General features: G+C 37.2%; 1 protein-coding gene across 2 annotated transcripts in view; it reads right to left on the minus strand.

Annotated features, from left to right (window-relative positions):
* LOC149174412 (nicotinamide adenine dinucleotide transporter 1, chloroplastic-like) overlaps nucleotides 1-17580 on the minus strand; it is a 237082-nt gene extending 219502 nt beyond the window's left edge. Inside the window, exons 1-2 of one of the 2 annotated variants that reach the window (XM_089419330.1) lie at nucleotides 16866-17580; nucleotides 15418-15513 (exon numbers count right to left, since the gene is read on the minus strand). In XM_089419330.1, coding sequence (XP_089275456.1) covers nucleotides 15418-15513; nucleotides 16866-16938 — 169 coding nt within the window. In that variant the 5' untranslated portion in view covers nucleotides 16939-17580. The remainder of the gene's footprint in view (nucleotides 1-15417; nucleotides 15514-16865) is intronic. The other variant, XM_089419332.1, reaches the window with a different exon arrangement.
* Between the last annotated feature and the right edge of the window lie 5308 nt (nucleotides 17581-22888).

Genomic DNA, 22888 nt, shown 5'->3' on the forward strand with positions numbered 1-22888 from the left:
AATACTGATGTAGAATTGATTAGCCATTAATGAGTTGAATGTTAACTGAAAGCACGGAAATCGAGGAAAACTGCTTGAATTAATCACTTTACAACAGCTAATAAACCATAATTAAGATGCAAAACAGAAGTGAAAACAACAAATACACAGTTATACCAGACAGCAAGATTGATTACGGAGTTCGTCCTTGATGGACTACGTCTCTAGGTCCGCTTTCAAGATGGGCGACCGTTTTATTAGGAATGAGAAGAAGGTGTTGATTACACAAAGAAAAGACAGGACTGAATGTGCACACAAGCACTTCTAATCACTGTCATCAGGTAGCCCTCTGAACCAGCGTTCCAATGCCGCTTACAGTTTCCAATTCCGACTCCGGATGCTCCCGAAACCCTGAAAAGAAAATCGCCTCTATCTCTCCAGAACCTGCATACAAAAGTTGAAAACCACACTCCCTGATCAATGAAGAGAAATTTTGCCTTTATAGGCCTGTGGACACATGATAACCTCCTTGACTGCTTTTGAGGTGGATGAGCTGACTTCTGGGGTTGAATTACGGTTTTTTGGTTATGTTTTGCCACCTTGGTTAATCATGCCATGGTCTTCGAATCAGTTCGTTAATAAACTTAACAACAAAACCCAAAATAAACTTTATTATAAGGCAAAAACCATTAGCTGTTTGTTAACCACGCGGAGGGAGACCGTTACATGTGAGCATGGCAGTCCACTGCCACCTAGTGGCTATCTCCGGCGGTTCCGACTACCCTTGCGATGATGGTTGATATGTGACCGCGTTCTCCCCGCACGGTTATCGCTGGCGGCTTACCACTTTTGTTTCCGCTGCAATCTGACCGTAACACGTAACCTCTGCTCACATGTGACATATACTCTGGCGGTTAGTAAACTGCAGTTTTAGGACTGGAACTGTAACAAATCCATCGTTTGTAATCCCTATTCACATGCCTTCTCCGCTGCAATTTACATACCTGCGCGGTTAAGGCGTTGTTTATATTGTTTATATGTAATGTTTTACATGGTTTATAAAGGACGAGACTTAGTTTTTCTAATACATTTGTTTTGTAAAAGGGTGGCAATGTATTTAAATACATAGGTTAATGTATTAGGGAGAGGGTTTTTAGCATAGGTTAGGATTTAGGATTAGGTTTAGCATAGGATTTGATTTGATACATGGTTTTAGGCATGAATTTGATTATGGTTTTGGTGTTTAGTTTTAGTCATTAGGACTTAAATGTAGGCTTAGGGTTTAGATCTAGAATTTCAAAAACCCTTTTACAATATTTCATCACAATGTGACGTAAAACCACATGCGACGACAAAACCCACAAACATCATCGACTCCAGCTGTCTTTGCAACGACAACCTAGACGATGAACCTATGCCACGAACGACACCCTGACGACATATCAAACCTCTGCGATGGATGATACAACCATGTCGACAACCAGGCGCTAAACCATCTCCGCTGAATGTCATGAAAACCTACGAACATTACCTGAACAACCTGATCATAACCAACATTGTCGAAACTTAACTGAAGCGACGATGATACTGAACGATACCCATGAACTCTGATGACGACACTTTGAACACATGTGCAACTGGATCGACAAATCCTCCCGGATCAAACATCGATCATGCTCAGGAAACGTATAAAACCTTGTCAAAGTTATTTACTATTAAGAACATTGGTCAAATAGCAAGTTTGAAGAATGAGCTAAGGACCACAAAGATGACTCAAGAAGACACAGTGGCATCCTTCTTTGTGAAGATATCAAGAATCGGGGATGATCTTTTGGCCATCGATGAAATTGTTCTAGACAAAGAACTCGTGATCACTACCCTATTAGGATTGCCAGCTGCTTGGGGTGCATTTGTTAAAGGACTTAACAGTTGGAAGATAGCTCCAACCTTTGAAGAACCATGGACTGCTTGCAGTGAGGAAGAATTAAGGATCTCATTAGTTGTCAATCCTAAAGGAGTATCAAATTCCTACATTGCTCAACATAAAGGAAAGAAATCGAAAGGACCAAGGAAGAAATTTGACATGTTTAAGGTCAAATGCTATCAATGTCATAAGAAAGGTCACTATAGGAATGATTGTTCTGACAATCCAAGAAACAAGAAGAGAGATAGAGATCAAGCCAACTTTGTTGAAGAAGACTCAAAGAAAGTCACTCTCGGAGAATCTGACATTAGGGACTTACACTACTAAGTCCTTTGCTTGAAGCTTTAGATATCTTGTTTTATATGTTTTAGAATTTATATGTTTTTAACATATTTTGGAAAAGACATCTTTATTGTTTGTATGAGTTTGTAGGTATCCCTTAAGCTTTGGAGGGAGCCCCTAACAACTCCCAAAGATAAGTATCTCATTTCCTTTCAGTTTTTGGTTTCATGTACTCATTTAGTTTTGACTATATTAAATACTAATCATCATTCTCCCTCTATTGTATTGATTAGGAGAACATCTTATATATTCTCAAGGAGTATGAAAGAGGACCTCTCAAGACAAGGTTTGTCGAGGAACGAAGGTATGCTTTAAAACATTGATTTCTTTATAATAAAAGTTTATTCATTTGAAAATCTATTACTAACATTGTTGTGTCTAGCTAAAGTGAATCACATTGATTCTTCTTTTGGGGGATTCATCAATTGATAAATCTACCCCACTCCTATTCTTAACTGACTTTATAGAACGCTAGACAGGTTCTCCGGAAAACCCTACCCTAAGGGTATGCTAATGTGAATGTCTGAAACCCTAAACTACTTAGGAATATTGTGAAATGTTATTTGAAGTTTCATTAATGGTGTCATGATTGGGATTTTGGTATGATCAGAAAAACCTAACTTAAGGTTGAATGGTAAGGTCTAAAATCTCGAACCTTTGAAGTATTGGTAATTTTTGGGTTTGCTATATTGAAATTCTAACTCATTAGGGTTTGGTGGAATGTGTAAGTAAGACCCTTATAATGTCTTAGAAATGATTTCCTTGGTATGTGTGTGTTTATCTGATCAAACCTGTTGTATAACTCTTATTGATATTTTGTGAAGTTGGGTTGACTAACACATGATATGAAATACCTTTGCATGATGATGAAACCCTAGGTATTTATAGAGATGTCCTTTTGATCGAAACTCTAGCTTGGTCTAGGTGAATGTATGCCTAATGTATTAATATTGTCGGACATATGATATGCTTATGTATAATTATGAATTCTGAGCTCTGCGTTGACCTAGTTATTGATGGTCCTTGTCTAAGATTCTAGGATGATGATATTTGGAAATCTAGGGTTTTGCAACTAAATCCTAGTAGGAATTAAATTCTCTAGCATGTGATATAACAATCTGCGATCTATTTATATAATGGTTGTTGAGATTGTGAAAATGAAATTCTAGGGTTATGGAGTTGAACCTTAGTAGAAGTAAAATCTCTAATGACAATATGATGATTTGAGATTTGTGTAAGATTGTTGAAATCTAAGTTTTGGTTGAGATTGATGGTTGATTGAAAATATAGGGTTTGCAACTAACCCTAGTGGAAGCTAGTCATGTTAATGACTAAGCTGTGATTGACTTTGATTGATTCTTTTATATGAAATCTAGGATTTGTATGAAACCCTAGTGGAAAGTCTAACATATGAATTCTGAAAGTTGTTAGATGCCTTGTAGATCTATATTTGTTTGAATTGTTTCTAGGGTTTGCTATATGTTGTAGTAAGGTATGTTACACCTTTGAAAGAAACATTGAAACCCTAGATGGAATGAAATTTGTTATGAAGTAGTCTAGGGTTTATGACAAAGTCCCTAGCAAGATGTTGAAGAGTATTTATCTCTTGTTTTGGTATCTGATATATATAAGGTTGAAATGCTTCCGTAATTCTAATATGGGTAACTTCATGCTTATATAGGTTTTGTTATACTTGCTATCTAAGTTCTGCAAGTACAGAATCTTCAATATGGTGAAGATGTTCGTTGATGAGATAAGCATGATGAGGATGATGATAACTTTGATGAAATGGTTGGAACCCACGAAAGATTCCCTGGTGACGAAAAGAAGAAGCTAATCTCCTTGAGGAAGCTTGAATAGAAGAGATCTCCCTAAGATTAAGAGGGAGTCTGGATAAAGAGATGCTCCCTGGTTTAGAGGAAGGACATAGTTTGGTTTTGTTTGAAGAATGAATTTCGGAAGATATGTTGTTCCATGAGAAGTAGGAAAGGAAAGTGTATGATTGAGGAATATTTTGTCAGAGATTTGTTTGATAGTCTGCCTGAAAGACCTCGGAGGTTTGTATTTGTTTAAGTACATGTGAAAGTGTATTATTGATAGGGGTTGTGTTTGTACAAGTGAATCTCTCGAAGGATTTGATAGCATGCTGGTTTGATTAGGAGAGATTGGTCATCCTTGATCTGTTGGATCAAAGGTGTTGAGGCTTTGTGAGTGAAGCATTGCCTGGTAGGACATCAACACAAAGTTGGAAAGGTGGTGTTGATTATAAAGCTTTGTCTTCGATACACACCTAGATCTTTGGGTTGGTGGTTAGCAAGTACGCTTGATGGTACCTAGAGGGGTTGAAAACTTGAGACCACCTTATTCCCACTTCAATAGATTGCCCTGGTCAGGAATCTAGTCTGTGGCATTGCAGTGCCTAAATTCTTGAGAGGCCAATGGATAGATTGCTCTGGTCAAGAATCTAATCCATGGCATTGTGATGCCTAAAGTTCTTCATTGTTCGTATAGTTTGAGATCTTCCATTGTACTTGTATATGACGAATACCTCCCTAATTAAGAGGGAGTGTTGGAAAATGTAACTAGGTTCGGTCTTCATTTAATGTATTTGAATCATCTTGTAATGTACCTGTCAAAAGAATAAAGAAAAGATTTATTATTATTATTATTATTATTGTGACTTATTAAAGCATGGGTTTCATGCTTGGGTCACCATGTTTTAGGTCAAAGTCCCCATTGAGGATTTCTAGAATTTATTCTAAGTCAATAGAGACATTGTACTTTTAAAAAGACCCTTCTTGGGCTTTTGAATCATGTAAAAAGGTTAAGTATTGAGTCAAATATGATTTATGTATCCTCCACACCAAGTCGACCTAAGGACCCTAATTCGACCTCACATGGAGCCTATAAATACAAGCACGTCGAATTCATTTGGAACACACTCTCTCACAAGAAGTTCAATATCTCTTTTAGCCGAGAAAAGCGCGAAGTCTGTTGCCGAGAAGCCAAAGGAAGTGCGAGTTGGGTGGACTCTAAGGAGAAGAAGAAAATCAAAATTTTGGCACCTCTCTCTCTGTTTCAGGCCCTAGATTGGGAAATCAAAGTCTTCCAAGTTTCACTATTGCTGGAAGCAGCCTGTTGCCAAAAGTTGCTACCTAGTCGAAGTTGTTGGAAAGGGGTCGAAGATCTGGGAGGCTGACTTGGTGCGGAGGGAGGTTTGGTCTTTGTCTAGGGTGAAGAGTCTAAAAGAATACTATTGAAAGGAAGAATTTCTTGACTAGTTTTTCCCCTTGAGGGGGGTTTTTCCCTAGCATAGTGCCTACATCTGATGTCTATTGTTTTATGTGCTGATGCTTTGGTAATTGCTTGATGAACTAAAAGAAGGAAAATATAAAGAACCGTGATAACAAGAAACATCACAATTAATTATCAAGAATAAGAAAATATTTATGCCTTTCTGATTTTCTAACACTTCCGCAGTTGCCACATATCCTGCCTCTGTTGTGAAATTTGTTGAAACTGATTGTTTGCATGAGCTCTGAATCCAAGACTCATAACATAACCTAAAGTAGATACTCCATTTTCTTTATCTCCATCAAAGTTTGAATCAGAGTATCCAATCAAGTTGAAGACATCCACCTGCGTATATTTGAGTCCAAAGTCTTGAGTTCCCTTCAAGAACCTTAGAACTCCTTTGGTAGTAGACCAATGACCCTCACAAGTTTTTTGCATAAACGTGGAAAGGACTCCAATAGCAAATGAAATGCTTGGTCTAGTAGTACTGTAGTAGTGAGGCAGTTAAGACTTCCTACAAGTTGTTTGTACTTAGTTTCATCCTCAAATTCATTTCCTTCTTTGGATGTGAGCTTTAAATTTTGTTCCATTGGAGTGGACAAAGGATTGCATTGAGTCATGCCAAATTTGTTCAATAAATCTCCAATTAACTATTATTTGGGTTACTTCGATGCCCAAATAGTAGTGAACATATGCCAAATCTGTCATCTCAAATCCTTTCCTCAATTCTTTCTTTATGGATGCAATATAATTTTCATTGTTCCATGTCATCAGTGGATCATCTACATACACCACAAGATAAACAACAATTTTGTCAACTTTCTTAACAAATAAAGTTGCATCATCAAGATCATAGTGTTTGAAATTTAGTTTCAAAAAATGCTCAATCAATTTCTCATACCAGGCTCGCGGTGCTTGTTTGAGGCCATGCAAGGATTTGATAAGCTTACATACTTTATGCTCTTGTCCCTTCACAACAAATCCCTATGGTTGAGACATGAAAACATTTTCTTTCAGATCTCCATTTAAGAAGGCATTTTTTACATCCATTTGATGGAACTTCCATCCCATTCTGAGTTGCCAAGGTAAAGGGGTTCTGGATGGTAGTCCATTTTGTTGTGGGGGCAAAAGTCTCCTCATAATCGACCCCTTCTTTCTGTGTCAAATCCTTTTGCGACGAGCCTTGCTTTATGCTTGTCAAGTGAGCCATCTGATTTATACTTTGTTCTTGAAGACCCACTTGTAGCGAATTGATTTGGTTCAAAATGGAGGGTCCACCAACTTCAAGGTTCCCTTCTTTATCAAAGCATCATACTCTTTCTACACTACTTCTTTCCATTCATCATGAGAAGCAGCTTGTTTAAAAGAAGTTGGTTCGAAATCAGTAGACAAATTTAATTCACAATCATAAGAAACATCCATATCAACAGTTGAACCAAAACCATCTACATCACCTCCATTATGTCTAGTAGAACTTCTTTTTCCTGTGTTTCCAACCCCATCGGGATGAACACTTTCAAGTGTCTTAGTGTGCCATTTTGGAGGACCTTTTCAAGATGGCCCAGGCTATTCAGTTGACTCGGATGGGGCTGAATCAAGATTTAGCCTTCCAATTCTCTCAATCACATCAATCAAAGTGTCTTCTTGATTAGTGGTCAGAGTTTCATGAGCGAGAGAGAGTTCTTCAAAAGAAGATTCCACGGACTGATCCAGGAGACAATTCGTGGAGTTACCAAAATACCTGGCCTTAACATGGTATCAGAACCTTGGCCCATGTTTGATTCCCCCCAGTTATGTCGAAGGGGGGTTGTTGGACTAACCCCGCACCTCTGGTGTTGAAATCCTGATGTTCTATGCTAAAACAATTACTTGTTCCAAAAACTTCTTTCTGCTGCAATATTAGTTAAGCAATTGTAGATAGAACATAAACCAAATGCACAATAGAAGATAGCCAAGAACAAAATGAGACACAGAGAATTTAGGTCCAATGACCAAGGCAAAACCCACAAGGGAAAAACAAAACCAGATTCTTCTTCTATTAGATATCAATTGTTTAGCAAAGATACAAGATACAATGAGAGATCAAGAGAATGAGAAAGTTCACCCAAATTTGAAGTTGTAACATGAAGATCACTGGTAGTAGCAGTAGATGCAAACACTAAATCAACCTTCCCTTCAACTGACTCAACATTGAAACACTGAAGCACTGAATCAACCTTGGCCCACCAAGTTCTGCTCTTACTCTCCAAGTCTCTCTCTCTTACAATCTTCTTCAAGTCTCTTCAACTCTCTCTCTCAGGTTCGAATTCTTCTTTCACAATGCGCAAATAGTAGTAGTCAGGGGAGAAGACATGAGACACATATAGGAGGGGCAACGAATTCTTGTCATAAAGAAGGAGCAATACGCATGCCCTAAGGAAGAGTAACACATGCCATTTAGGGGAGTGTAACTCATGCCATTAAGGAGAGAAATGCATGGCTTATTAACTTATGCCATTAAGAGAGGTATGCATGCCTTAGTTAAGGACAGTGTAACATATGCATTGAATAGAGCGTAAGAGGAATCTTTTATGGCATGCCTTTAATGAGAGTAAGAGGAATATGCCATGTATTTGATGAGTGCGTAAGAGAGAGTGTAACATATCATTGAGAGTGAGAGAGAGAGAGAGAGAATTACGTAGTGCCATGTGAGTCATCAAGGAGAGAGGTGCAAAGTGATTGAGGTGATGAAGGTAAGGTTACTTGTAATTCCTTTTGATAATAAAATCATAGTATTATAAAAGATAATAATAATAATAATATCAATGATTAATTCGAAATTGAACTATTAGGATTGATTAATGATAAGCTAAGTCATCTGACACGGGGATTCCGGATTCGTGGGATACGAGGATTCGAGTGTCGGATTCGAACACGTTGACCCCCCGGAACAGGACACGTAGGATTCGTTATATATTATTTTATTAATATATATATATATATATATATATATATATATATATATATATATATATATATATTAAAAATTAGATATTTCTTACACAAATTCTCATTAATGATACAAATTCATTGATTTCAAACATAGATCTTCATCTAGATGTTAGTTTTACTGTTTACAAAGTAAGTTAGTAACATTATAGCATGCATAGTACATACAAAATTCAAATACATGTCAGTGGTCACATAAATCATGATTCATAAATGAAAGACAACTTACAACTACAAGATAGTAAGATAAAGACACTGACAGCTGTAGTTTTCTCATTAAGTCATCAAATCAAAATGTGTTACATAGGTAGTGCAATGCCAATGGCAAATAGAAATAGAAAATATAAAACAACTATAAGTATACAAGCCTCAAGGCAATAGGTAGCCCATGACTCATGAGTCATCAATCCTCATAGTCATCATCAGAATCAGCATCAATGTCCTCATCATCATGGTCACCATTGCTCTCCTCTGCATCCTCCTCCTCCCCTGTATCCATAGTTGCCTCTGCATCTACTGGTGTGGAGGATGACCCCTCTAAAATATCACCGTCATCAAATCTAATAGGGTCTAGCACTGGATAATTGAGATCCATGTTGGCCAATGCCAACTCAACACTGTTGTCCAGACCCATATCATCAGGAAAGACATCCCACATCTTTGTCTTTCCCCTCAACCACTCTTCCCTCTGCCTGTAAATAAGACGAAGGTTGGTGTGCACATACACCATTGTCTCTGCCCTGGACTGCTCAAGCCTGCTCTTCTTCACACTATACAAATTCCCATATGTGCTCCAATTCCTCTCGCAACAAGAGGATGAAGTCACCTGAGAGAGGAGCCTCATGGATAACTGCTAAAGAGGAGGGCTTGTTGCCCCATAATTTGCCCACCAAGAATAGGGCTTCTTAGCCCCCTTGTCTCTAATCAAATCATATCCTGCAAATCGACCACTGCCAGTGGAAAACTCTGTAAAGGCATCCTCCACCTCATCAAGCAATGCTCTATCCTGAAAAACCCGCCTAAATGCGTCTTTCCTCCCCTGTGAGATTTCACCATCCATGTGAGGAGGGAATCTGCGGGAAGGTCCACCATTCAGCCACTCATGGCTGTAATATTTTGGGTTCAATGAGTGAGCCAAAACAATGTAAAGGTGTACAATTCTTGTCCCATCTACTGACAAGAATATCCTGTATAGTACCACAGAAGGCCTCTGGTGATGTCTCATACTCGGGGCACTCACTCTGTAGAATAATGCTCCTCACAGACTCAATCATGGAATCCCATCCCTCATAAACCTCTCCTAGGATGGGTTTGTCTATATCTGCAAATTGAAGCAAAGAAATGATAGGGTCCATGATCTGCATAATTAGATCTACCCTCTCCCACCAAGCATCATCTAGCACTGTGTCCTTCACTCTTTTAGAGGCTACTTGATCTGTCTTTCTCCAAAAAGACCAAAACTTAGAAATAACCATGGCCCCAAGAGCGGTCTTGACCTCCCTCAACCTCTTCAACATCATGAATGAAGAGACAAACCGTGTATCAGCAATCTTCAACAATGATAGATTGTTGTACTCCTTATAGATAGTGAGGGCATTTGTATTCACAAAGTTATGGATATGTCGTGCATCCTCAATAATGTTACCAATCCAAAGCACATCAGAAGCAATGGATTTCAGTACTAAGTTCAATGAATGGACAATGCAAGGTGTCCAAAACACTTGTGAATATTTAGCTTCCACAATCATGCCAACAGCCTTGCAAATAGGTGCATTACCTGTAATGATTTGCACACAAGAATCAACACCTACATCTTCAATAACTTTAATAAATAACTCACCAATAAATTGTGCATCCTTGTATTCTCCAAGTGTATCCACTGCTTTCAAGACAACTGGACCATTCAAGGAAGACACCATGAAGTTGATGATTGGGTGTCGTGCTGGATCTGTCCATCCATCAGAAACAATGCTAACCCCAGATGTTGGCCATGATGCTACAATAGGCTCAAGCATTTTTTGCACCTCCTTTTTTGCCTTCGTCAACAATGTGGTTCTAAGCTTCGTTGAATCAGGAGGCACATACCATGATGGAGACCCATGAGTTAGAGCTCGACACATCTCAATAAATAGAGGCGAGCGTGCAACATTAAATGATATGAAGTTTTGATAGAAAAAGAAGGCAATGGTGAGATCAAGCTCTTCTCGTTTCTCTTTTTGAAATATCTTGTCCATTGGACCAAGTGTAATTGCTCTTCTTTTTGCTGCTTGTCCCCCAATAGAACTCTCAAATGGAAATTTGGTGGTGCCTTTCCTCAAAAATGGAAGGGGGTCTTCGTTCTTGGTTTTTCTTGATTTTGCAGCCACATTTTCCATACCAACAGTGAACTCCTTTTCCATTTCTTTCCTCTTTTGTAAAGGAACAGCTTTACAAGCTCCAATTCCACAACCTAGTAAAGCCAACAAATGGCTTTTCACACAGTAATATGTGATTTTGAAAGAAATGTAGCAAAAGTTGCATCTACATTGCACATTGCCTCCTCCCTTCCCCTTGGTGCTTGTCCCATCCTCTCTTGTGACATATTTCCACAAGGGATATTTCTCAATGTTGTCTTTAGGTCCTCCTCTTCCCTCAACATTACTTGCAGCAGACTCTGATGATATTGGGGGAGGAGGGGCATCTCCAATGGAGACATTCTTCCCCTTCCTTTGCCCCTTAATTGTTGCCCTTGATTGAGCCATGAATACTGTAAAAAAATAAACAAAACATGCACAAATTTGTAAAAAAAAATCATATACAGACTGTTGTAATAGAAATGCAATAAAATAGAGATGAAATGCACTTATTTGGTGTTTGAATCTCCTTGTCGAACGCTCCACGCCCTTAGCTCCTTGCCCACAGCTCAAAGTATGCAAAACTGAAAGAGAGAAATGGTAAAAAACATAAAGAACAACGCCTTTTTTATGCCCGCGGGTTTCATTTTTGGGGATTCGAATCCCAGAATCGGGACACATTGTGTCCTAACGGGACACGTACAGGATTCGTACATGTCCCATTAGGACACAACGTGTCCCCTTCTGGGATTTGAATCCCCAGTGAATCGTGTCCGATTCGCAGGATTCAGACACGTGGCCCCATTTTAAGGATCCGGTTACTTAAATGATAACTTAAGTGATTTTCCTTCAACTATAATTGATTACCAATTAATGCAAGTTGATTTACTATTTTTGGAAAGTCATACTTAAGATGCTAGACATGACCTTTTATTTTTAGAAAGCCACTCCGAGATTTATTAGAAATGGGATTTTATTTAAGGAAATTCATCCCTGAGTTGCCAACGTTGTCCTAGGCAGATGTTGCCCTATCTCATTGAAGACAAGGAACCCTTACATGTCCCAACCCCTAATGGGCAATGAATTGCCCCATCCTAAAGGGGGCAATAACTATTATATATCGTACAAAGCAAGCTCTCATTCCTTGTGCTACGAGTAGTAATACAAATAAGAATCAAGAAAAGGTAAAAGGCATATAGATGGGTGGAAAAACAAAGGCCGAGGTAACTCATGCAATCATGATTGCTCCCTCCTCACATCTATACACCCAAGATGAGATACTCCATCATAGTCGATCCCTTTGACCATGGCACTTGGACATGAAGTTTTTTCCCCTCTATTCCATCATTATTCACATGGCACCTATCACTTGAAGGGTGGACCAAGGACAAGTCATTTCCCCTTGGGGGTTGAAAGTACCTAATAGAATCGTCTATTAACCACTCCTACCTAGGGAAGTAACACCATTACGTGACTAAGGCCCTAATTTTGGAAAACAAGCTTTATATGAAGTGGTAATTTGCCCATTTCTTTCAAACTTGGTTCACTTAGAAGCTAAAATGATTAATGTACCTAATGGTGAAAGTTGCAGCACTGGATATTGTGTGTAATTAGCAGGTGGTTCCATTTATAGGTCTGGGCAACTTAAATAGGGTCCAAGTCCTCCAGAGGGACATATTGACACCCAAAAGTGATGCATTAAGAGCCATGGGACTCCAGATGATTGTAGAGCAGCATTTGTACCCATGAGCACCTTTTGCACCACAAAGTTCCTACATGTGATCCTAACAAATGAGTGAGGGTACATATGACTAATGTAGGTGGCGGAGATATAAATGGCACGTCACATCAACTCTCGGGGGCCACTAGCTGTCGGCTAGAAGAGATGAACAGGAGAAAAGTTTCTCCTAGGGTTACCCACTTTTGGTGGGTAACAATACCCATAGGCACCTTCTGCACCACAGAGTTCCTAGACTTAGCCCTATCTCATTTATGGGATGATGCACCTGGACTAGCATGCCCCCAACCAACTTAGCAATACTACAAGGTCAAGCACTTGATCTAGATCCTAGACGAGGTTTGTCTCGTGCCTTGAGACATGGGAGAGCTAGCACCATCTTCAGTGCCCTCAACGTCGGAGCAAAATTAGGTACTCACACCAAGAGACCCATGAGACCCATGTTTGTGCCCCACGCCCAAAACTGGGCCCCATGGAGGATTTTGCTAAAGACTTAGGACCCCTACAACATGATTTTAGAGGGCCTCTACACTTGTCATGGCACTCAAGGCCCCCCAACACAAGCCCAAGAAGGGCAATCTGCTAGCATGATGTCAACTTCTTGATCACTTTGGCTCACACGTGTGGAGATAATTATATTTTTATAAGAGCTACAAGGTCAACTTGTGAACTTGCTTGTAGTTTGCCCATTATTTTATTGTTCGAGGGGATTATAAGCTAAAATAGGCCTTAGTAGAACACATATAAGTCGGAGATCATGTCATTGTGATCTCTCATCATCACACATTGGAATTTTGGCCTCCTTAGAGGAACCCAGACTTGCTTTCTTGTGGATGTTTGGAGATCTTTGGATGAATTTCGATGTTTGGAGCTGATATTGGATATTCTTTGGAGCTATTTTTTGGTCTAATGGATGGAAATCATGGATGTTACCTTGTAGATGCTCTTAATTATTGAATTATTTCTTCAATGTCTAATGTATGGAATTATTGAATCTAGTTTATGTCAAATTGTGCCCTAATTGCTTGCCCAAGGGGGAAACCCTAGTTCTCCTTCCTTCAACTTAAGGGTTTCCCTGAAGGTTTCATGAGCCTTGGCATAGCTAGTACACTTTGTAAGAAACCTTTTCTCCTAGCCTTGACCTTTGGTTGCTCCAACACTCGTCTAATTTATCAAACCCTATGTCTTATGCCCTCTTTTCTAGGTCTCATCATCGAAAGCAAATTGATTCCTTGTGGAGTCTTGAACCTACATTGTGTCTTTCTTGAAGAGCTCCTAGTGAGATCATTTCACACATCAACCATCAAATATCTATTATAAGTGATCTCTCTCTCACCGAGACTCCTTCCATCGGTGAAAATCCGTAAAGAGCAAGGGGTTTTGGTTGTGGTGACAATGGGCCACTACCCTATTGTTGCTTCTTGTTCTAGTTTGTGCCTTGTCCCCTCTCCTTGACCAAGTCTCCTCTCCTTGAAATTATTAATTTAACTTTCTTTATCCCACTTTTAACTTGAGTATTTAGTACTTCAACTAGTTTACTACAATTCATTGACTAAATTACTTTATTTGTTAACTTTTATTAATAGTTTACTAAAATTTTATTATATTTCAATAACTAATCATTAAATTTGAACTTATTATTATTATTATTACTATTCATTTATTACTTTGACACAATCACACTCAAAACATTGGAAACATTTATAAACATTAACACAATATAAATCCAGTAATTCTTTGATAAGTTATTCTCTAACTATCAAATACTCTAGAATAACCAAAGTTCTGTCTCATATGAAAGCATGTATTTGCAAACTAATGAAAGAAGTTGGCATTAGGTCTGATCAACTCTGCCCCGATATAGTGTTTTTTTAGGTGGTCTACAGAGGAAACAATTTTGCCAGACGACAAATTTCTCGCAGGAATCCGGCAAAAAAATTTCAAGAATTCCAACTGTAACAGTGTTTAAATTGTTTTTTCCATGGTGGATAAGGATTCAGCACCATCAAGAACCTTTGGGGCACCCAAAATCCTAAAGCTTAACAGCTGTAACGCAGATTTTCAAAAATTACTGCCAGATTTTGTCAAAATTGTCAGAATTTCCATTATTTTCCCAGCAAAATTGTGGCCTGTTTAGACTACGCACTTTTTTTCATAAACTTTAGGCAAACAAATTGGGTTGACCTAATCAATTCAATGTTGTATTCCAATTGATTCAATGCATAAGATATTAATATATATGATTATGACATGAAAGGACTTATAACCCTTGTGGTTGATCATCTATAAGAGTGTATGCAATGAGAAAACATTATACCTAAAGGCTAATATAAATAAGTCAAGAATCAAGTACAGCAGTCCAACATAGTGAAGATTTTATATTGTATAAAACTATTTGCATGTTAACCTTAGTCAACAGTGACTGCCGAAGCAACTCCTCCTTTTGAACTAAAGCCTAAGGCAGTAATTATAAAGAATGCACATTCATTTGCAATTGATATACATCTTTAGCAATTATTTTCTGGCTCACATGCAAAAACTAGCTGAAACTTGAAAGACAGGACACACGTTACAACAAACACAAATCCTTCTTCCAGAGCTTGATCAAAAATAAGATAGAGCACAGGCACTCTCCCCAAACACAAGCAAGTGCCCTTTAGTCTCATTGACTGATAAGCAAGGGGAAGCACAAATGTTCATTAACAAGACTACAAGATTTTAAAGAGACCGTGATTTTCTCTTTGTAGATAATCAATGAGAATTATTCATGTTATTGCTATCACTACATGGATAATGGAAATAGCAGTTTATTAGCATACCTTTTAAACCACCCTGACCATGTTTAGGTAGCCCATGTACTTGCAGCCGTGTCTTGATAACATCAAGTGGGCATACAAATGTGGCAGAAATAGCTCCTGCACAATCATGATTTAATCACTATTATTGGTCCAGAGGGGAATAACAATAAGAAACCTAAAATTTGTAAACAAAGGAGACAAATGAATCAGAGTCAACATAATCACTTCCAACTAAAAAATGAGAGAACAGATGTTTACAAGGAAATGCAAGAAGGATACCGCAGAGGATTAGGAACAAAAATCTGATAGAAGAATCAGAGTCAACAGAACCACATTCAACTAAAAAAAGAGAGAATAAATGTGTGTTAATTAATGCAAATTTGTAAATTCAAGACATGAAAGAATCAGATTCAACAGAAACACATCCAACAAAGAAAATGAGAGAATAGGTATATAGAATGAAATGCAAAAACGGATACTGCAGAGGTTAGGAACAAAATGATGATAGTTCATAGTAAAAGAATTTTAGAGATGATCACGTGCATACTGAAATCAGTACACGAGATCGAAAACAAAAATTCGGTTGGTCATGAGACATTCATAGTTTCATTTCAACTATACTTCCAGAAATGATCATAAAGAAAGTTCAAATATCTAGCTCATACAGACAATTTAAACAACGAGAAGAGGAATGAAGTACCCCAATCATCAAAAACAACAGAGGTTCAGCAGAATAAACATAATTTAGTGAAGATTTATGCGTTAGATTTGAATAGCCAAAATTTCAGTCATATCCGTGTTAGGTAAAGACAGAAGAATCTGGCTCGGCGGCAGCTTCAACAATCCCAAAGTGAAGAGTCAACTCAGCTACAACTAGGGTTATTAAACAATCAGGAAAGGTAGACTTGGCAAATTTTGGCAAAACACAGTAAATTTACTGACCAAAACCGCCAAGTCTGACCGATTTTACTAATTTAACCATGAGTTTTGACAGAATTTTGACTCGGCTCGGATAGCAGAGCCAACTTGGGTGTACCGGCATTGTTATATAGAGTCCTGTTTCTGTGGTATAGAACTATATCTGATTTCCATTAGGGAAAGCTATATGCTGGCCCCAATTGTGTATTAATGTTCTGTACGATTAATGAAAACTTACAGATTTATCAATTTATTTAACCAACCAAAAAAATTGTTTCTGCACAATTGACCATAACAATTATTCAAGTGTATGAATCGAGGGATGGATCACATAAAGAACGAAAGCTCAAAATTTAAATCATTTGAAGATTTTAGGAAAGACCCAAAATTCAATAATCCATAAAAATTAACAATGTTCTTCTAAAACCGCAAGATAAAATACTTCCACTTTAAACAGGGCCTAATAATTTAGCGAGGAAAATATAATTTACATAAAAACATATGTAGGAAGAACAATTAAGGATGAAGAAAATGATATTTGATCGACTGACCTGCTCCAGCTCCTGCAGCGGCATTGAAGAAAATCTCTCTGGCATTACGGACTTCGGATTCTCCTCCGGTCATTTTGAAACGTCAGAAAATCTAATGAAGTTTGGAAAAAAAAAAGGATATTTGTGTGAATAGTTTTGGTTGAAGGAAAGGGCCTCTCTCGAAGGGGGCGTTGCACCGATCCAGAGTCGCATGGCCAACGCAGAGGGCTTGGGTGTTCAGTTAGACTCCACGCATAGAACAGAAAGTTGAGGGAGAAACGGACAAGTGGGTCTCAAAATAAGGTCATGTGATCAACGGCCCAATTGCCATCTGGGTATCCGGCATACAGGCCCAAACAGCCGGATCCCGTCACGGCAAAACAGAGAGAGTGATAGAAAGGAATCCTCCGCTTTCCTTCTCTGGCTCTGCTTCTCTTGAATATTGAAGATTCTAAAAGGGCCCGAACAGCGATAGTTTCTGTCAACAAACAGACGGGAACTCGTGCTGTCCGAACAGCTGACTAGGTTGCCAGAATCAAAATGCGATCTCCCTGTGGCGATGAAATTCGATATTGCGCCGAAGAGGACCTGATAAAATAATGGAGAAAGATGCTAACCTATTTCAGATTTTTTTGTTTTCATAATAAAACCCCCATATTGTGGGCCAGAGATTCGAAATCGGGACGTGTCTTTCCAAGTGACTCGGACAATGAAAGTGAGGAGCGTTCGTAGTCAACCCAGGGCCAATTTTGGAAAATTCTTATAACACAGCCCACCCATACTGGAAATATAAAGACGTTTACCAAATAAATATTTTTTTAAAATGGGAAGGGCTAGTTCCCAAAGAAGTATTTTGGTCTCTCTTTTTTTTACATATATCTGTCAGATAAGCTGACAACAATCACATCATATTTACATTCACATTAAAAATCACATTGTAGCATATATATAAGCTGCTGCGCAGTAGCGGGGATTGAAACCTCGTGGGGAGCGTGGCAACCGACAGCCCCAACCATCATATCATGCATCACCATGTTTGGCTTTAACCATTTCTGCAGGAGGTTTAGAATCCATGTCGCGATTTTATGATGATGGTGAGCATTTCACTTGGGCTAAGGTTATTTCCACCTTTATAAGTCTATGTTCGACTATATGCGCCCTCGCTAGCCCCATAACACACGCTATTATTTTTTTATTTAGTGATCACATGTGTGTTATCGGACGATCAAAGACACATGTATCAAATTATCGAGGACGCATGTAACCGAGCATTTATAAACCTATAAAGGTGGAAATAACATTATCCTTTCGCTTGTAATTTGATTTGATAGTTTTGTTTTATGATGATGGTTAAGCATATGGATTATGCACTATGTAATGACCGTACAATAGATATTAATTTTGACTCCCTATCATCATAGGCATGGTTGATTATTTGCATAGACTTTCAGTTGATTTATATTGTTCTAGTTTGGATTTTTTTTTTAAATATTCATTTTTACCATTAATTGCATGGTCGATTTTGTTAATTTTTTCAATTAAAATACAATTTTAAAAATTCTGTTGGGCTTAGCATGGTTGATTTTGTTAATTTTTTCAATTAAAATACAATTTTAAAAATTCTGTTGGGCTTAGTATTTATAAATAATTTGGGTTTAAGTGATTGGAAATGCAAGTGTTTGAATAATTTTTCCAACGTTCGACTAAATTTATTCTCGAATGCCTTCGTGTCTTAATTTTTTTATTTGGAGTTTATTTAAATAGCCTTTTTTTATTTCCTTTGATATTAGGGTGTCGGGTGAGTTGTAGCCCTTTTTCTATTTTCCTTCATTGTAAAAGGTGTTATGCGCTTTGTAGGTTTATGCATTGTATGACATAGTGGGCTTTTTTTAAAACATCTATAATTTATAATGAAATATTAAAAAATAGGCATTTTATTTAATATTTAGATTTTTTAGTTTAAAAATAGATATATTGTTTAATATTGGATTTTTTTAATCTTTGTTTTTCGTTTTTTAATATTAAAAAATTAGTTATTCAATTTTACTCAAAAAAATTGTTTAGGTAAGTTAATTTTTACATTTGATATTTTAAGTAATTACAACATGTTTACTTAATTCTTTGGTTTCTATTTGTCATTTTTAGTTTTTAATTAAAAGGAAAATTGTTTTTCAATTTTTCTCAAAAAATTGTTTAGGTAAGTTAATTCTTACATTTGATATTTTAAGTAATTACAGCATGTTTACTTAACTCTTTGTCTCTATTTGTCATTGGGTAAATCAAACCAAACACAAAAGAGTATTGAGTTTAAAATAACATAGCTAACCAAAAAATTATACAATGTAACTTGAGAGTTTACTGTGAATTTGTTGCCCCATATTTGGGGGAACGATAGCAAAATTAAAAAAGAGCATCATTGGAATTTTGAATGTCTAAGAGAACATGCTGATAATATGAAAATAAAACACTAAGATAGTGTATATACACCCCCAAGAAACCAACATAGAAATCCAAAAATTAAAATGTGTGATTGACAGCAAACCTGAGATTCATGAGGACAGGGAAGTTTCCAAATTGATGGGTTGTTCCTTAACCTTGCATGACCAAGGAATTTGAGAGTTGGGAGGTGACCTCATCTCTAGCCTAGCCACCAACATGAGACTCTTAAGCTCATTTAGATTGTGCATGAGATTCACTTGAATCTACCTTTTGACAACCAAAACCTTGTCTAACAACAACTCAGCATGCCAATATAGGTCTATTGTATGGAGGTAGTCATTTTTCCTTCCACCCAAGTTGCATGTGTCGAGTACCCAAGGAGCGATGTCTTCCATTACAATAGAGTCCAGAACGTCATGCCTTTCCTGGCAAATTCCCTCCTCCACCAACCAAATTTCCTCCTGAATGTTAAGAGGGGTGTTGCTCTTAAAAATTGTGTGCCAAATACTTTGCCTGAAATTGTTCCCTAAAGCCACCCACCATTCCTCCTCCCCCTCCACCTCTATAACAACGTGCGTGTTGGAGTGTAATTATAGCAGGAAGCAGTAAGATGCAACTTCGACCTGCCTTAAATGGGGATGGGAGCTACAAGATTCATTCATGGAAGAAAGCAACCAGTGAATCATTCCAATAATGTTGAACATCTAGAGAATTCTAGAAAAGTCCCTTGCCTTTGAAAAAAGCCACCAAAGATTAAGGGAAAGTCAAAGGGGGCGAAAAGGACCCCCACACCCAAGCCATTGTGTTGTGTTTGAAGGTCATGACCAACGAAGGAAGCAACATGAGAAGACGACAAAGCAACAGGAGTAGAGTAACTATGTTGCCAAGGAGGGTGAACACCGTGAAGGCTTCAACCCACATAACCAACCTTACCACAATGGCGTGCTTGAGAGCCTCTAACACCCTCCTTGAGAGGCAAGGCCTAATTAATTTTCCTTGTCATTGTGGCCTAAGGAGCGGGGTGGTGGAGAGCCCCATCTTATCAATCCATACCCCCATCAATGTTGCATTAACATCCACATCGGGGTAATTTTTCTCAATTTATTGGATGGCAACGTCGCTTCCATTTTTTGTGATATATCTATAATTTTATGGAAGTTACATAAATTATGAGTGTGAATTAAAATTAGAAAAAATATCAAAGGTATATTTTATAAGTATCCAAATTTTAGTAAATTAGGTGTTATGTCTTAGTCTTTTATAAAAAAAATATTAATACTTTCGAGAAGGAAAAAAATCCTTTTGAAAAAAAAGAAAAAGAAAATATATTATACTATCAATACATTAATGACCCATATTTAAATTTTAATAAGGACAAAACTAGTTGTTAGACTTTAACAAAATTCATATGATGATGATGATGATGACGATGATTAACATCCACTAAGACCAATATGGTCTATTGCACCTTATGAAAGTAAGAGATTAATTAAGATTCCTTAATATTTTATTTCTATCATCGTAAAGAAGGGAAAGAAGTGTTCCTAGATCACCATAGTTTTTATGTCTTAACAAGTCAAGAAGGTTGGTAGTGTGACAAAGATTTTGAAAAATAGAATGGGTGTGAGTAAGAGATCGGCAATCTAGGAGAACGTGTTTTTCATCTTCAACCCTCTTAGTATAGCAAATGTGACAGACTCTTTCATCCCAAGGTATTTTGGGAATTGACCAATACCCGGTTTCACTTTCAAACTCGTGAGAATCAGTTCTTATCTTGGCAATGTTCATTTTCTTCTTAGAAATGGTCCAGACATAAAGAGAATTCCAATTATCAAGATTGAGGTTGATCACCTCCTTATAATACTTTAGCTTCATCTTTCCCTCTCACTCTTTATGATGTCCTTAAATTTAGAAGTAATAATATTTTTAATATTATCTTTATTCTTCAAGATGATCTCATCATTTACTCCTGATGGTCTAGCCAAGCCTAGGCATCCTTATGCCAGCCTCACTTCAGCCGAAATTGGGGGTTTTAGCTAGAGCTAAAAGCAATTGTGGGGAACCTCTTGGCTTCCATGTTACATAACTTCTTCTTATACATGAGATACATAATCATAGCCATGCTTTCAATGTGGGGAAGGTTAGCTTCAATAAAGAGGATAGGGCAAGGAGTATTTCCTTTGATCTTGAGGTTGTAGCTTATAAATTATTTTTGGATTAGCTCGATCTTCCTCCACGATTCTTTAGATATACTACAAGCCCAAACCTCACATCCATATAAAATAACAGGGGTTACAAGAGTCTCAAAGAGGAACCTTTTGTTACTCCAAACTCAAAGATCGGTCGACTTACAACTGTTTTCAAGCCTATAATAAGCTTTCTAGCCTCCAATTATCCTTTTCTCAATGTTATAATTCTAATTGAGTTGATGGTGAATGTCAATACCCAGATATTTGTATGAAGAAATTTTCTCCAAGTAGTTATTATCATAGATGATCTTTGTGGATTTAATTATCATGACTTTAGTCTTGTCAATATTAACAATCATACCCATCTTCCAACAGTAATCTTGGAGGATTCCAAGATGCTTTTTGATTTCATCATGGCTCCTAGCTAGAAGAACGGTAACATTAACATAAAGGAGAAGAGTAATGGCCATACCAGTGATCCTTGGGCCATCACACCCCACATCTTCGAAATCCTCTTTTAGCTTATCAATGTAAATTCCAAAAAGGGGAGGGGATAGGGGACACCCTTGCTTAACTATGATATTGTGTTTAATTTCTTCTAACCAACCCTCGATGGTCCTAAGCTTGGCAATAACATTCATGTATAGCCTAGTCACAACGACCCTGAACTTGAGAAGAAACATTATCTCTTATATTTTCTTCCATAGCTTATCCCAAGGAACCATGTCGAAAGTTTCTCTAAAGTCAACAAAATGACACAAGAGATCAGTTTTAATCAAATAAGTCTTACATATCATTTTGTTAATAAAATATAAACAAAAAGATGAAACTGCTAAGAGAAAAACAATGTGATTATTGCGAAAATAACATAATATATATTTTCTCTAATTCCCTACACCCCCACCCTCATCGTGGGGGGGAATATTATAGACAACATAAAATATGTTTTCTCTAATTCAAGGTGGGACTGGGGGGAATATTAGAGAAAACATATCGTGTTAGTTATAGTAGAAAACGTATATATATATACACGGTTATATTTAATCAAAAGCATTATAAGATATTAATGATCTTATTCACATTGTGCTTTCTAATTGAAATGCTTTAACCATAAGATTTTTTTTTCATTTGCTTCATATAATTTATGGATGATTTTTTTTAATCATATATAATATATACATAGTTGACATTGAAATATTTTGACTAATTAAACTTTAATATATTTGATTTATGGATCACAATATCCGTATCAAAAGGTTCCTTTGTTATTAATATATTTTTAAATATATGTCAATGTCATTTAACCCTACATCTTGAAATATTTTATTAAGGTGAATATAAAAATAATCTCTCTCTCTCTCTCTCTCTCTCTCTCCATATATATATATATATATATATATATATATATATATATAT

Source organism: Pinus tabuliformis, chromosome 4_1 (assembly GCF_031772625.1).
Source record: "Pinus tabuliformis cultivar Carrire ecotype Pingquan chromosome 4_1, CPIR1, whole genome shotgun sequence".
Lineage (NCBI taxonomy): Eukaryota > Viridiplantae > Streptophyta > Pinopsida > Pinales > Pinaceae > Pinus > Pinus tabuliformis.